At 48.1% G+C, this 16,337-nt stretch overlaps 1 protein-coding gene across 1 annotated transcript in view; it reads left to right on the top strand.

Annotated features, from left to right (window-relative positions):
• The window catches only part of LOC125723424 (stonustoxin subunit beta-like), a 248,766-nt gene that overhangs the window by 16,566 nt on the left and 215,863 nt on the right, over window positions 1–16,337 (top strand). The window contains exons 3-4 of the mRNA XM_049000043.1: window positions 2,909–3,082; window positions 3,200–3,246. Coding sequence (XP_048856000.1) covers window positions 2,909–3,082; window positions 3,200–3,246 — 221 coding nt within the window. The remainder of the gene's footprint in view (window positions 1–2,908; window positions 3,083–3,199; window positions 3,247–16,337) is intronic.

The following is a 16,337-nucleotide window of genomic DNA, read 5'->3' as shown; positions in this document are numbered from 1 at the left end:
AGCTCCGGTCAGCCACCTCCACAATGGAGGCACGGAACATGGCCCATTCGGACTCAATGTCCCCCGCCACCCACCCGGGATATGGGAGAAGTTCTGCCGGAGGTAGGAGTTGAAACTTCTCCTGACAGGGGATTCCGCCAGACATTCCCAGCAGACCCTCACTATAAGCTTGGGCCTGCCAGGCCTGGCCGGCTTCCCCCCCCACCAGCGGAGCCAACCCACCACCAGGAAGTGATCAGCTGACAGCTCTGCCCCTCTCTTCACCCGAGTGTTCAAGACATGTGGCCGCAAGTCCGACGACACGACTGCAAAGTCGATCATCGAACTGCGGCCTAGGGTGTCCTGGTGCCAAGTGCACATATGGACACCCTTATGTTTGAACATGGTGTTCATTATGGACAATCCATGACGAGCACAGAAGTCCAATAACAAAGCACCACTCGGGTTCAGATCGGGGGAGCCGTTCCTCCCGATCACGCCCCTCCAGGTCTCACTGTCGTTGCCCACGTGAGCATTGAAGTCCCCCAGCAGAACAAGAGAGTCCCCAGGAGGAGCGCTCTCCAACACCCCTTCCAAGGACTCCAAGAAGGGTGGGTATTCTGAACTGCTGTTTGGCGCATAAGCAAAAACAACAGTCAGGACCCGTCCCCCCACCCGAAGGCGGAGGGAGGCTACCCTCTCGTCCACTGCGGTAAACCCCAACGTACAGGCACCCAGCCAGGGGGCAATAAGTATGCCCACCCCCGCTCGGCGCCTCCCCCCGTGGGCAACTCCAGAGTAGAAAAGGGTCAAACCCCCCTCGAGGAGACTGGTTCCAGAGCCCAAGCTGTGTGTCGAGGTGAGCCCGACTATATCTAGCCGGAACTTCACAACCTCGCGCACCAGCTCAGGCTCCTTCCCCATCAGAGAGGTGATATTCCATGTCCCTAGAGCCAGCTTCTGCAGCCGAGGATCGGACCGCCAAGGTCCCTGCCTTTGGCCGCCGCCCAGCTTGCATTGCACCCGACCCCTATGGCCCCTCCCATGGGTGGTGAGCCCATTGGAGGGGGGACCCACGTGCTTTGTTCGGGCTGCGCCCGACCAGGCCCCATGAGTGTAGGCCTGGCCACCAGGCGCTCGCCCTCGAGCTCCACCCCCAGGCCTGGCTCCAGGGGGGGGGCCCCGGTGACCCGTGTCCGGGCAAGGGAAATTGTGGGTCCAAAATCATCTTCTTCATAGGCGTCTACTGAGCTGCACTTCGTCTGGTTCCTCACCCCTCACTGGTTCAACACACCCTCACTGGAGGGTTATGTTTGGTCTTTATCAAGTTTCAATAACAATGTAATGGTCGCTGCAGTCATATATGATGGGATTTGTGATGCATGTTTTATTTCTCTTATCAGTCTATTGTAGACTGGAGATAATATGTCCCAAAAATGTGTATAGATTTCTGCAGGGTAACCATCCGGTCTGGCAATTGGTTGTTAGGCATTTGGTTGAGGACCTTATGGAGTTTTTCTGATGTTAATGGTGCATCAAGCAGAGGTGGAGATTTTAAGTCCAGAGAGTACAAATCCAGACCAAGATTTTGTTTCAACAAACCAGTTGAGTACTCTGTGACTGTGACTCTATATATTCAACTGGTTTGTTGAAACAAAATCTTGGTCTGTGTCTCAAAATTGGAGGAGAGAGGGATATAGGGCTCTCGAAGGAACAAACAGGCACGCTTAGGTTCACTCAAAAACACTTTAATACAAGTGATACAAGATAACCTCGCATTAAAATCAATATCAATTAAAAACAATGCAAGACAACATTATACCACCAGAGATATAGAATAGTATGAATCATACGTATATATATATATATATATATATATAGGAAGCAACAATAAAAATAAGTAAGGCGAACTATTATCACAAGCGGTGATAATTAATCCCCTTAATCAATCGAACGCAAAAGCAGCTGCTAAACTATTTACACTCGGGCATGCCATCATCACCCACCTTCACACATGGACTGGGGAGCCCTTTTCAGTCCTGGCAGGAGACCAACACGTGAGTCCCGAGAAATGCCGGGCGATGCGCGCTCTATCCCACGGCTGAGCTCCGGTCAGTACTGAGTTTTCCCCGTCCTTTATACTAAATTGGGTGCTGCCTGTGGGCAGGGGGTGATCTGGCCAGACTCACCCCTTCCCCCCAGGGCAAAGTGTTATCCAATTCCCCCTTTTGTCCGAGTGTTGCTGCTTGTGATAATAAAATACAATAGGCGTCCTGGTGCCGGGTGTTTGCGCAACGCCTCCCCATCCCCCCTACCGACAACATAGGGTGCTAGATAACGACCCCCCTCTGTCTCCCAAAACCAAGATAAGCATTCTGCATGCCGATCTAATGGCTCAGATAAGCATCCTGGTTTCTTTTATGAGCCGAAGTTCTTTATGGCAGGACAGGGTTTGCGGGGGATCGGCAAAGAATAACATGGTCAATGACATTCTGGGTGAATCATGGACGATTGATCTTCAGGACGATCAGTCTCCACACGATCAGAATTACTCCACAATTACGACCTCCCAGAATATTACAGTAAAAGGATTAATTCCATATACGTGGGTGACGTAATCGTCCGTGAATTCATTCTAATACAGTCTGGATTTGTACTCTCTGGACCTGAAATCTCCACCTCTGGAGTCAAGGGTATCTGCTGTTTCATTGGTTAATATGGGTAAGTCTAGATTATTTTTAAATGATTCTATATCAACTGGATTTGGTTCTTCTTCTGAGAAGTTTAGGTTCATATCAAATGTTCAAAAGATGTTAATTTTGTGTGATTATTGAAATATTTATTAGAGGAGTCACTTTTGCTTAAAAGTAATGCTTGTAATGGTCAGGTGATCTTATTTATTGTGGATTTTTTTCCCATGTTTCTGCAGACTGTCAGGCTGTAGAGTCACAGAAGAAGGCTGTTCTTCCCTGGCTTCAGCTCTGAGGTCAAACCCCTCACACCTGAGAGAGCTGGACCTGAGCTACAATCACCCAGGAGACTCAGGAGTGAAGCTGCTCTCTGCTGTACTGGAGGATCCCAGCTGTAAACTGGAGAAGCTGAAGTGAGTACAGAGTGTGTGTCTGACACGCTACAGATACTTATGCATGTATGTGAAGAAGAGAAACCAATTAATAAATGAATACAGCAGTAGTACTATGTCATTCTGCTTCTCCTATAGTGTGGATCACGGTGGAGAGTGCAGGACCAGACCAGGCTTACAGAAATGTAAGTGTCTTTGCATGTTTTTATTAATAATACCATTAATACTATGTTATGGTTGTATTCACACAATTGTTGTGATGAGTGTGGCTGTTTGCACTGTGTGTAGATGGATTTCCATGTTTGTGTTTCGGTGAGTTTCATGTCATTTTAGACAAACATCCAAACGAGAAACAAAATATCAGAATCATCACCAAAAACACTATCAATTCATTTAATCGTGATTGGTCACTGAATCCCTTAAACCAGGGGAGCCCAAATCCAGTCCTGGAGGGCCAGAGTCCTGCACATTTTTGGGTTTCCCCTCATTTAACACACCTGATTCAACTCCTTGTGGTAATTAGCACTGTTAGTGCTGTTCTAATATTCCGCGATCATCTTTCTGAGAGAATAAAGTAATTGACGCGAGACTTCGTTTAACTCTTTAGTATATAAACGTAACAGTACAACTGAAAGTTCTTCCTGTATTAACATAATATCCTTTAGCCACGGTCAAAGACTGTCGCGCCCTCAGTCGCATACAGCACTACTGACATTTTACGACAGTTACCTCGTGACGTCAGACAGTTCTTCATATCCGGCAAACAATATTAAAGTGAAATTCCACATTACAAATAAACAGTCACTCCCTTAAACTTCCTATAATATCATACATTACAAATAAACAACATCATATTCTATTACCTTTACTATGGCTCTAACAAGCACACAGCTCTTGAGCTGAATCATTTATGGTGTGACAGTGAAAGAACTAAGCTACACAGGACTCTGCCCCCCCCCAGGACTGGATTTGGACACCCCTGCCTTAGGCAGAAGAAACTGCCAGAACATGTCGATGTTAACTGGCCAATCAGGTAGTGCCCATCTTATAAATATTAATCAGACAGCTTCGTTTATGAATATTAAAAAGTTCTCCTGATCCATGGTGCTAAAAGAAATTTGCACCGTGGATACATTGGATGTGTGGCGGAAAATATCAAATTTAATTTCGGCGGCCATGTTAACAGATTAGAGCGGCCGCGTGCGTGCGCGAGATGCGGGGCTCACGCCTCGCGGCAGCGGCACCGCATCTAGAGTCACGCGCGCGGTAAGCGGTTCTCTATGGAAGCGAATTGCATTCACCTGAAAAAAATCAGTTCTGTTTTTCCGAATTAATGAGATAATAATCCTGTTTTTCTGAGCAATATTTTTCTGAATTAATGAGAACCTTTCTGTTTTTCATGATGCACGATCTGTGTAGTTTAATCCGCTTTTATTGATGGTTTGTAGACGGTATTATCATTAGTTTGCCGGCTTTGCTCGCCACCTATTCCGCCCCGCTTGACACTGCAGTGTTTCTCCCGGATCAGTAGATACAGTATGACATGCTTCACGGAAATAAGCCGATGCATGTGAAATGCATTCAGACCGGCTTTGCTGTAACTAAAGACCATGTCAGACAATCGCTACAAATACTGGATCCTCATGGATCGCAACTCCGACGCCGGAATCATCGTTTGTATCAGAATCCAGGTCCAAACGTTTATTGAATATCGCTTTAAATATGTAATAATATTACTTAAATATTCTGTTATTGATGGCCATTTTCAAGCCGCACGCGACAGCTTTAACGGTTAGAAGGAAAGACACTGACTTTAGTATTGATCTCTGGTGCCGTTTTGTGGTTAATATGTCTGATGAATGTCGCTGCTTTGTAATTTATTTCCCAGTAATTAAGCTGTTAGTTTAGCTCGCACCGCATTTTGGCAGCTCTTCCCTCTGACATTTCCTGAGCTGTTTCATAAGCTTCAGTTCCCGCTTCGTTAGGGGAAGCTGTGCTGTTTTTATATCGTACAGAAACATAAAGTACAGGCGGCCTGATGGGATTAATAATTCTTCCTCCTGCCTACAGACTCCTGCCAGCTGACGCTGGACCCCAACACAGCAAACAGATTCCTGTCTCTCTCAGGGGGGAACAGGAAGGTGACAGGGGGGGCAGAGCAGCCATATCCTGATCATCCAGAGAGATTTGACAGCTGCTGCCCCCAAGTTCTGTGCAGAGAGAGTCTGACTGGCCGCTGTTACTGGGAGGCTGAGTGGGATGGAGATGGAGTCCGGATAGGAGTGACTTATAAAGGAATCGGGAGGAAAGAAGGGAGGGACTGTTGGCTTGGATACAATGACAAGTCATGGAGTCTGAGTGGCGAAACTCACAGGTACTCTGTCTGGCACAATAATAAACAGACTCTCATACCCATATGGCCCTCAGGCTCCCGCAGAGTAGGAGTGTATCTGGACTGGGGGGCTGGTGCTCTATCCTTCTACAGAGTCTCCTTTGATGGACTGACCCTCCTGCACAGATTCACCTCCTCATTCACTGAGTCCCTCTATCCAGGGTTTCGGGTTTATAGAAACTCCTCAGTGTCACTGTGACGTGTTGCTGGTTCTCCTGGCAAAAGGGTAAAATCCCTACTTTTTAACCTTCATAATCCTTTTTGCTCTGAAATGTACAGTACTGGGGGCGGCATGGTGGTATAGAGCTGAATAAACATGAAAAATATAGTTTTATGCTTTTTCTCTCTGACTAAAATGTAACTAAATGTAATCCTGATTGGGGGGGGGGGATTTCCCTCTATTTATGTCTGTTTACTATATTCCCTCCCTGTACAGTGACAATAAAGGCTTTCTGTTCTGTCCTATTAATGTCCTGCTTCAGCGTCACCCAAAGCATAACTGAGTAACATGATGAAACCACAGTCTGCTGGATTAAGTTAAATTAACTGTATTACTGCAGCTGAACATAACAAACACAATGACACTCAATCAATGTGTATAATAATCATTTAACTGGAGACATAAAAGACACAGAAAACACTGGAAAATATAATTATGTCCTGTTACTGTCCTGGTTCAGTGGAATAAAGTAAATAAAATTATTAATGTTTTTGATTAAATAATATTTTTTTTTTTTTTGTAAAATTTACCCCATTGTAAAAGGTCTGATTATTCCCCTGTTGGACAGAAGGGGCAGGTTCCCAGGTACCCTTGCCACCCCCACCCCACTGTAAAAGGTCTGGTTATGCCCCAGTCAGACAGAACGGACAGGTGCCCAGGCAGCCTTGCCACCCCCCCCCCCCCCCCACTGTAAAAGGTCTGGTTATGCCCCCCTCAGACAGATCGGGCAGGTGCCCAGTCAGCCTTGCCACCCACACCCCACTGTAAAAGGTCTGGTTATGCCCCCATAGGACAGAACGGGCAGGTGCCCAGGCACCCTTGCCACCCCCACCCCACTGTAAAAGGTCTGGTTATGCCCCCCTCAGACAAGACGGGCAGGTGCCCAGGCACTCTTGCCACCCCCACCCCACTAAAAAATGTCTTGTTATACACCCGTCAGACAGAAAAGGCATGTGCCCAAACACTCTTGCCACCCCCTCCCCACTGTAAAAGGTCTGGTTATGCACCCCTCAGACAGATCGGGCAGGTGCCCAGGCACCCTTTCCACCCCCACCCCACTGAAAAAGGTCTGGTTATGCCCCCGTCGGACAGAAGGGGCAGATGCCCTGGCAGCCTTCCCACCCCCACCCCACTGAAAAAGGTCTAATTGCTCCCCCATCGGACTGAACGGGCAAGTGCCCAGGCAGCCTTGCCACCCCCACCCCACTGTAAAAGGTCTGGTTATGCCCCCGTCAGACAGAACGGGCAGGTGCCCAGGCAGCCTTGCCACCCCCACCCCACTGAAAATGGTCTGGTTACTCCCCCCTCTGACAGGACGGGCAGGTGCCCAGGCTGCCTTCCCACCCCCAACCCACTGTAAAAGGTCTGGTTATGCCCCCCTCAGACAGATAGGGCAGTCGCCCAGGCAGCCTTGCCACCCCCACCCCACTGTAAAAGGTCTGGTTGCTCCCCCATCGGACAGAACGGGCAGGTGCCCAGGCAGCCTTGCCACCCCCACCCCACTGAAAATGGTCTGGTTACTCCCCTCTCAGACAGGACGGGCAGGTGCCCAGGCAGCCTTGCCACCCCCACCCCACTGTAAAAGGTCTGGTTGCTCCCCTGTCGGACAGAATAGGCAGGTGCCCAGGCACCCTTGCCACCCCCACCCCACTGTAAAAGGTCTGGTTATGCCCCCGTCAGACAGGACGGACAGGTGCCCAAGCAGCCTTACCCCCCCACTCCACTATAAAAGGTCTGGCTACTCCCCCGTAGGACAGAACGGTCAGGTGCCCAGGCAGCCTTCCCACCCCCACCCCACTGAAAAAGGTCTGGTTACTCCCCCGTCAGACAGAACGGACAGGTGCCCAGGCACCCTTGCCACCCCCACCCAACTGTAAATGGTCTGGTTATGCCCCCCGCAGACAGGACGGGCAGGTGCCCAGGCAGCCTTGCCACCCCCACCCCACTGTAAAAGGTCTGGTTGCTCCCCTGTCGGACAGAATAGGCAGGTGCCCAGGCACCCTTGCCACCCCCACCCCACTGTAAAAGGTCTGGTTATGCCCCCGTCAGACAGGACGGACAGGTGCCCAAGCAGCCTTACCCCCCCACTCCACTATAAAAGGTCTGGCTACTCCCCCGTAGGACAGAACGGTCAGGTGCCCAGGCAGCCTTCCCACCCCCACCCCACTGAAAAAGGTCTGGTTACTCCCCCGTCAGACAGAACGGACAGGTGCCCAGGCACCCTTGCCACCCCCACCCAACTGTAAATGGTCTGGTTATGCCCCCCGCAGACAGGACGGGCAGGTGCCCAGGCACCCTTGCCACCCCCACCCCACTGTAAAAGGTCTGGTTATGCCCCCGTCAGACAGGACGGACAGGTGCCCAAGCTGCCTTGCCATCCCCACCCCACTGTAAAAGCTCTGTTTATGCCCCCGTAGGACAGAAGGACAGGTGCCCAGGCACTCTTGCCACCCCCACCCCACTGAAAAATGTCTTGTTATACACCCGTCAGTCAGAAAAGGCATGTGCCCAAACACTCTTGCCACCCCCTCCCCACTGTAAAAGGTCTGGTTATGCACCCCTCAGACAGGACAGGCAGGTGCCCAGGCACCCTTGCCACCCCCACCCACTGTAAAAGGTCTGCTTATGCCCCCCTCAGACAGGACGGGCAGGTGCCCAGACAGACTTGCCACCCTCACCCACTGTAAAAGGTCTGGTTATGCCCCCGTCAGACAGAACGGGCAGGTTCCCAGGCAGCCTTGCCACCCCCACCCTACTGTAATAGGTCTGGTTATACCCCCATCAGACAGAACAGGCAGGTGCCCAGGCACCCTTTCCACCCCCACCCCACTGAAAAAGGCCTGGTTACTCCCCAGTCGGACAGAAGGGGCAGATGCCTAGGCAGCCTTGCCACCCCCACCACACTGTAAAAGGTCTGGTTATGCCCCCATCAGACAGAACGGGCAGGTGCCCAGGCAGCCTTGCCATCCCCACCCCACTGTAATAGGTCTGGTTATGCCCCCGTCAGACAGAACAGGCAGGTGCCCAGGCACCCTTGCCACCCCCAGCCCACTGTATGTCTGGATGCTCCTCCTTCAGACAGAGGGGGCACGTGCCCATGCACCTTTACTCCTCTGCCCCCACTTATCTGTCTGACTCAGATAAATTGATATATAGATAAATACTGAACCCCTCCCACGCCCCGCTGGCAAAAGCCACTACATTTTTCTGCAAGCATTATCATTAATAATAGACGTGTAAAAATATACACAGACATCCACCATTGGATTCATTTGGTTTTGCAGATTAACATTCTATAAAATGACTGTAGTCAGTTATAATGTCTCTCTATCAAACTGCTGTCATATTTCTTACATCCACTGGTCACGTCAATTCACAGAAAAGCGATCATTCCGGAAACAATGTGTACTTTTCATGGACGCCACTAGGGGGAGACAAAACACAGATTACTAAATAAAACAGGATCGGAATTAAATTATAAGAAAGCGGATCTATGCGCGATATGAAATACCATGATTACTCAATTTTAACCGGACATTTCTTTTTATGCAAGTTTGTAACTAGCAGTCATTTGCATTCTTTCATAATAATAAAAAAATATATATATATTATGAGCCATAAATCATCCATATCTTTTGCAGGAACAGACATCGCGCCGCTGAAGTTCAGCACTTTCCCGTTTTAGATGAACGTGATGTTGCCGTTTCCTGCCGGCGACCTTTAAAAATCCATGACAGCAGCGGTTAGATGCAGCGTGTGCAGCGGTCATATTTACGGACAAAATCAAGCTGCTGACTATGACTTAGTTTGTGGTTAATTAATACAAAAGTAACAGCATAATACTACATTATTTGTGCTTATAAAGTGTTACCGATGAGAGAACATCAGTCAATAACATTTTCTCTTGCCTTGACTGTAAATCAGACCTAGACGTGTGTGAGTAGATTACCAGGTTTCCTCTGGTTATTGCACTTACCGCACACAATATGGAGAAAATGTAAGTGAACTGAAATCTCCATGCAATGAATTAGCATCCTGTGAGTATCAAGTGCTGCACGCCATACATTAGCAATGGGCATCAGATCACTGTATTCAACAGGGTGAGGGGTTATTCAGGAAGGACGAGTGTATTATTATAAAACAGACTGATAAAGCAGCTTGTTTAAGCAGTTATTACTGTATGTCTTGTTCAATCATCTAACATACTTTCCCAGCTGGCAGCTTTCAAAGAAGATTGACCTCATTGTTACTGCAAAACTCGACATTTATGAAGGCCTCTCTACCTTAACAAGCTTACGATTAAATGCAGCTCAGCCCCTAATGTCCTGTCTGGATGTCTGGAGGTGATTTTCTGTACTGAGTTAGATGAAATGCATGAATCCATTTCCAAAAGCTGTTTATCTGGGTCCCCGCGATGGGGCCCCTTGGATACGGTACCAGTATCTCACAGGCCTTGGACACCGAATCACTCAGGCATTTCTGAGTCGCATCTTTATTTAGCCTGATCTTTATTTTTTGTCTGGCAAATTTAACACAAACCAGTGTGTGGCCTGAATGACACACTAATGAAAGCTAATTCAGTGGCAGGAAAAGGTTTCCCGCTTATTTACATATATTTCAGAGGTTCACAGGGCTGCCAGCTTTGGTCTCCTGGCTGCTGTGACATTTTCAATCGAGACAAATCTGCACACGCATTTACATGTATGTAAGAGTTTTATTACCTTGTAAATAGTCTGTAGGGTTTGCAAGCTACTCAAATGCCTCTGATGTAACTAATTATAAATTTATAATAGAATAATATAGATTTGCCTATCCCAGGAACAACAGGCGCAGGCGGGAACCAACCCTGGGTGGGAACCAACCCTGTGCGGGAACCAACCCCGGGGGGAACCAACCCTCGGCAGGAACCAACCCTGGCCGGGAACCAACCCTGGCTGGGAACCAACACACCACAGGGAGCACACACTCACACAGCCACACTCACACAAGTACAGGGCCAATTCAGAGACACCGATCAGCCAACCCTGCACGCCTTTGGACTGTGGGAGGAGACCGGAGCAGCACTGAAACACCTTGCTCCAAACGGGCTTCAGTGCAGGTAATATATTAAGGCAGTGTTATGGCGGGGCGTCTGTGATGGGGGGGTGAGAGGTGGTGTTCAGGCTTAATCCAAAGTAGATTAGTGGGTCTCATTAGGAACAGCGACGACCTGCCCTATAGAGAGAAGGTGAAGAGACTGGTGGGATGGTGCAGTGACAACAGCCTGATCCTGAATGTGGAGAAGACCAAGGAGATGATCATGGACTTCAGGAGGAAACAGCCCAGTCATTCAGCACTCGTCACTGACAACAGTGCTGTGGAGGTGGTCAGCAGCATCAGATTCCTGGGGGTGCAGATAACTGACAATCTGGACTGGCCACCAAACACAACATCACCGGTTAAACGGGCTCAGCAGCGCTTGCACTTCCTGCACCGGATGAAGAGAGCTTTCCTCTCCCATCCTCAGCACCTTCTACCGAGGCACCATAGAGAGCGTGCTGACCAGCTGTATCTCCATCTGGTTTGGCAGCTTGAAAGCCTCAGACAGGAAATGGCTGCAGAGAGTGGTGAGGCCTGCAGAGAGGATCATCGAGACTTCTCTTCCATCCATCCAGGACATTGCTCACAAACACTGTCTCAGCAGAGCCCGTGACATCATCAGAGACTCCACCCACCCCCACCATGGACTGTTTGCCCTTCTGCCCTCTGGGAAGAGGCTTTGCAGCATCAGGACCAGGACAGTCAGATTCTGTAATAGTTTCATTCCTCAAGCCATTAGACTCCTGATCTCTCAATACCTCATGGCAGCCCCCCCCCCCCCCGCCTCTCTCCATCCATCCACACGTCACTTTCAAGAATTGCTTTTTTTTAATTGTCTACTGCAATATGTCTGAAACGCCGATGTACACTGGTGTTTGCTGCTATAGTGCTGTTAATATATTTTTATGCATATTCTATGTTAATTCCGCTTTATATTTTTTTTATACACTCTACTGGGCCGATGATGAGCCAATGCAATGTAATTCTGCCCTGACGTGCACTAACCAGTGTATGTTCTGAATGACAATGAAGTAGCTATTCTATTCTATTCTATTCTATTCTATGTCTGGATAAGTATGGGCTGGAATACAGAGAGAAGCTGGTGGCCAAAGCAGTGAAGGTCATGAGTGGCAGATGCTCTAGGGTCCAAACAGGAGTTAGAGAGGTTGCCAGATATGCATTTTATGTTCACTGCAGCCCACAGTGTTTGCATTTGTCATTGTTAACTATGTGAAAAATGTCCCTGTAGCTGCATGTTTTCTCCTCTTTGCTGGAAAGACTGTATGTGTTCATGTCAGGCTCATATGTTCACAAGAAATGGCTGGATGTATAGAAAGAAATGTTCAGTGGGGCCCAGGGGAACTGCAAAGGCTCAGTGAGACTAGGTGGGCCTGCTGCCGTGCTGCGTGTAGAAACCTTACGGAGAGGCTGAGTGCTGGACTAAGGCTGCCAGGTGAGATTTTAGATGATGCCGAATCCCCAGAGAGCTGCAGAAGCCAGAGGACTGCAGTCTCAGATTGACTTGAGTTTTGTAGGGCTCCTTGTAGTGTTCAGAAAGGTGCTCGGTCAAGCAAAGTTTCTGCCAGACGTGCTCCAGTCACCTAAGGCTGATCTTAGCAAAGCAGCCGACCTCGCTGACACCCTCAGACAGACCTTTGGAGAACATTGCAAAGAGGACAGCTTTACTGTGCTGTGGGTACAGTGACTGAAACATGCAGTGATCGCCGTATTTCTGCCACTGTCAAACCACAAAGAACCAAACACACCTCAAGCAGACCACATGATAGTCTTGTCACATCTACACCTGGACAGCAAAGACATGTTAACAGCAAAGACGCCTTCAGAAAAGGAGCGTTTATTCCCAGCATGGAGTCCATGATGAGGGAGATGGACAGGTGCTTCTCAAACTCCAGCTGTAACATAATGAGCGGCATACAAGCACTAAGCCATCAGACAACGACTCTTAAAGGAGGAGCTGCTTTTGTTAGTGGCTGAGGCAGGTGGCTCTGATTTGCAAGGCTTGGAAAGTGAGATACAGCAGATATAAAGACTGGAGAGAAACAGAGCAGATAGTAAAGTGAAGCCATGCAGTCTGACAGAGTCAGTGAGGATCCTGGCTCCTTTAGGGACGTCTTCTTTGGACTTTATCCTCTGTGTCAGATTGCTGTTGTTTTGCCAGTGAGGACTGCAGGCTGTGAGCGCAGCTTTTCAGCATTGAAACTTGTAAAAAATCACCAGCGATCAGCCGTGGCAGATGAGCGTCAGTGGAATCTAGCTGATCTCAGCACTGAGAACCAGCCTGCAAAAGCACTTAATGTAGATGTTTGTGAAACGTTCTGCTGCTCAGCACAACAACCGTCGCCTTAAGGCGTCTTAAGAAAAATGTGGTCACTGTAAAAGTTAGTGCACCACCTTTTACACGGTGGAGACTGAATACATCATTACTAGAGTTATTTTTAGAAGTTATTAAAAAAGATTGGACAACAGTTATTGAAACAAATGACCTGCCTGGTATCTCTGCTTACAGACTCTGGGAGACGTCAAAGGCTGTAACTCGAGGTAGAATAATTAGCACACAAAAAGAAAAAGGAAAAAGCTCTCAAGACAGAACTAGAACAGAAAATTAAAACTTTGGAATCAGCACATGTTTCCTCCCAAGAAAAACACCTTCTCAGTGAGCTGAGAAAATGTAAAATAGAATTAAGTAAAAAAAGAATTAAGAGACAAAAACCTCTTTCTGTCACAGGTATGTGCTCCATGACATGATCGATATAGACTCCACACTCCCTTTCCAGTGTGTCACTCTCCCTTTCCAGTGTGTCACTCTCCCTTTCCAGTGTGTCACTCTCCCTTGTGTTTTCGGATCCAAGTGGAGCTTGTGGTTACACACCAGCTGCCACCAGTTGTTATCCTGCAACATGAATGATTCTGTATTTGAATCTCTTCGTCCTCAATCTGAGTCTGAGTTCTTCGAGGAAAGTCATCAAGTGGTCAAGAACCTATGAAGGAGATCAGGAGCTTGTGGTCTGTATGCACCGTGACGTCCAATCCCAAGAGACATATGATCATTCACTTACAGGCCCGTGTCACACCAAGGGCATCTTTTTTGATCAGTGTGTATCGGGTTTCACTGGGAGTCAGACTCCTACACAGACATGTACATCACTGGTCTGTATTCTCCATCTGGCTGGGGGCAGGCAGGGAGAAAACCTGCCAATGTAGTTCACCATCCCCACGATGCGTCTCACTCCTTCAGTACTCTGAGGTTTGGGCATGTTGATAATGGCTTTAATGTTGTCGGGATTCACCTCAGTCCCTGTTACGCTTATTTTATGTCCCAGGAACTTCACTCATTCACTCTGACCTCACAGTGTTCATTTAGAGAGAGGTCTGCATTCTCAAACTTCTGGGGAACTTTGCATAGCCTATCGTCATGCTCCCTCTGGTCTTTGCCAATTACCAAAATGTCATCAGTATAGCACATTGTTCTAGGTGTGCTTGAAACAATCTGAGAGATTCTCAGCTGAAAGTGCTCGAGTGCCGAGGTGATCCCAAAAGGCAGTCTGTTAAAACGGTACCTGCTGAAGGAGAGTAATGAAGGTCATCAAGGGCTCGGAGTCTTTATATGAGGGTATCTGCCAGAATCCCGATCAGGCATCCCGTTTGGAGAACGCTACTGCCCCGTCCAGTTTGGCAAGTGTGTCATCCACAGCTGGGAGTATGTGCCTCGTTCAGCAGACACTTCCATTGAGTCTTGTTAGGTCCACACAGATCCTAATATGTGGCAGAGCGGGCTAAGCCTCGGAAGGTCGGAAGGTTGCTCGATCAAGCCTGGCTTTGGCAGAACAGCCACATGTCTCTGGGCCCTTGAGCAGAGCCCTTAACTCCCAGCTCCATAGGTGCCACTGCAGGTGGCTGCCCTTTGCTGCCAAGCTGACTCTCACCTCCATGTGTACAGAGCTCCATGTCCAGGGGCTGACAGTGCATATGGTGTTGCCACCTCAGCTAACTCTGTCTTATAATACAACTTCCTGCTGATTCACCTGCCTGTTGATTTTGGCTGTTAAAATTTGCTCTCTCATATATTATAATGTGTTTAATAATAAAATACTCAGCCAGGGCTTTTGGTTTTGGATACGTCCATTTCTTTCCACTCAGGCTACCCAGATACTCGTCCAGTCCCTCGTCATCTCACGCCTGGACTACTGCAACTCGCTTCTAGCGGGTTTACCACTGCGTGCCATCTGTCCCCTCCAACTGCTTCAGAATGCAGCTGCTCGACTTGTTTTCAACCTTCCCAAGTTCTCCCACACCACTCCTTTGCTACGCTCTCTCCACTGGCTTCCTGTAGCTGCCCGCATCAAATTCAAAACACTGATACTCGTATACAAAGCCAAAAATGGTCTGGCACCATCCTACCTAAAAGACCTCATCACACCCCGTACTGCACCCCCATCTCTCCGATCCTCCAGCACTGCTATACTGGTCCCACCACCCCTCAAGGCACAAGGACGACACACATCTCGGCTCTTCTCTGTCCTGGCGCATTCAAACTTCTCTGTCCTGTCTCTTCATCCCCCTTGATGTCCGAACAGCAGAAACCTTGGCTGTCTTCAAGCGACAACTCAAAGCTTTCCTTTTTCAGAAATACCTGAAGTAGTACTCTGTATTCTTACTCAGCTCTTTTCCGTGTGTGTGTATGTCTACAAAAAAAAAAAAATAATTGTTGCACTTTCTCAACAGTGTTCAGATAGATGGTATTCATAGCCTGGGTCCTTATTGAGCTAGTATCAGAAAAATTCATCGCAACGTCTTAAAGCACTTATGTAAGTCGCTCTGGCTAAGGGCGTCTGCCAAATACTATAAATGTAAATGTCTCTGCAAACTATTTCTGTTCGTCAGACAAAACCAGCATGTGATTGCTTTTCTCCCCAGTCATGTACATCAGCGAGTTGAATGGTCTTCCTCAGTCTTTTCAGATATTCCTGAAGCTCCTCGAAATCACTCAAAGCATCGTAGACACTGAGTCCAGCTGCTTGGCCTGTCAAAATTGAAGCTTCCTGGAGGTTCTACTGAAAATATCTGCTCCACCTCTCATGTTATTTTCTTTGCTCCCCTCTTGGAAACGCATCTGTAAGCTGGCCAGCTCCCTCACTTACTGTAGCAGGCCCTAGTATTGCCAGATCCTCTGTATTTCCTCTGACCTTCAAACTAATGTTGGTTTTCTACTCACAGGCTCCTGCTGCCGATCTTCTGACCCCATGTATAATATTCTGCTGTGAATCTTAGAATTTCCAACAGACCACGACCACAGATGCATTCAGACTCAGCCTTTTACTTCTGTATCCTCTCCTTTTCCTGTATCTCCCCTTACCCAATGCTTTAGTGCCCCCTAGTGTCCTGACATGGTTCTGTTATAACACTTGGTGGTGGTTATAATCCCCGCCCAGGCCGGCAACAAAATAATTCAGCCCTGTCATTTTTATGTCTTTTGTAAATATAAAACTTACCAAAGAATAGTGTCAGAATGACAGGATGCACCTCAAGTGTCTATTTCCTACTGTCTCACTGAGCTGAAAGAATCA

This window comes from Brienomyrus brachyistius, unplaced genomic scaffold, assembly GCF_023856365.1.
Source record: "Brienomyrus brachyistius isolate T26 unplaced genomic scaffold, BBRACH_0.4 scaffold48, whole genome shotgun sequence".
In the NCBI taxonomy this organism is placed as follows: domain Eukaryota; kingdom Metazoa; phylum Chordata; class Actinopteri; order Osteoglossiformes; family Mormyridae; genus Brienomyrus; species Brienomyrus brachyistius.
The sequence above is the reverse complement of the archived record's forward strand: the minus strand, read 5'-3'. Positions and strand labels throughout refer to the sequence as shown.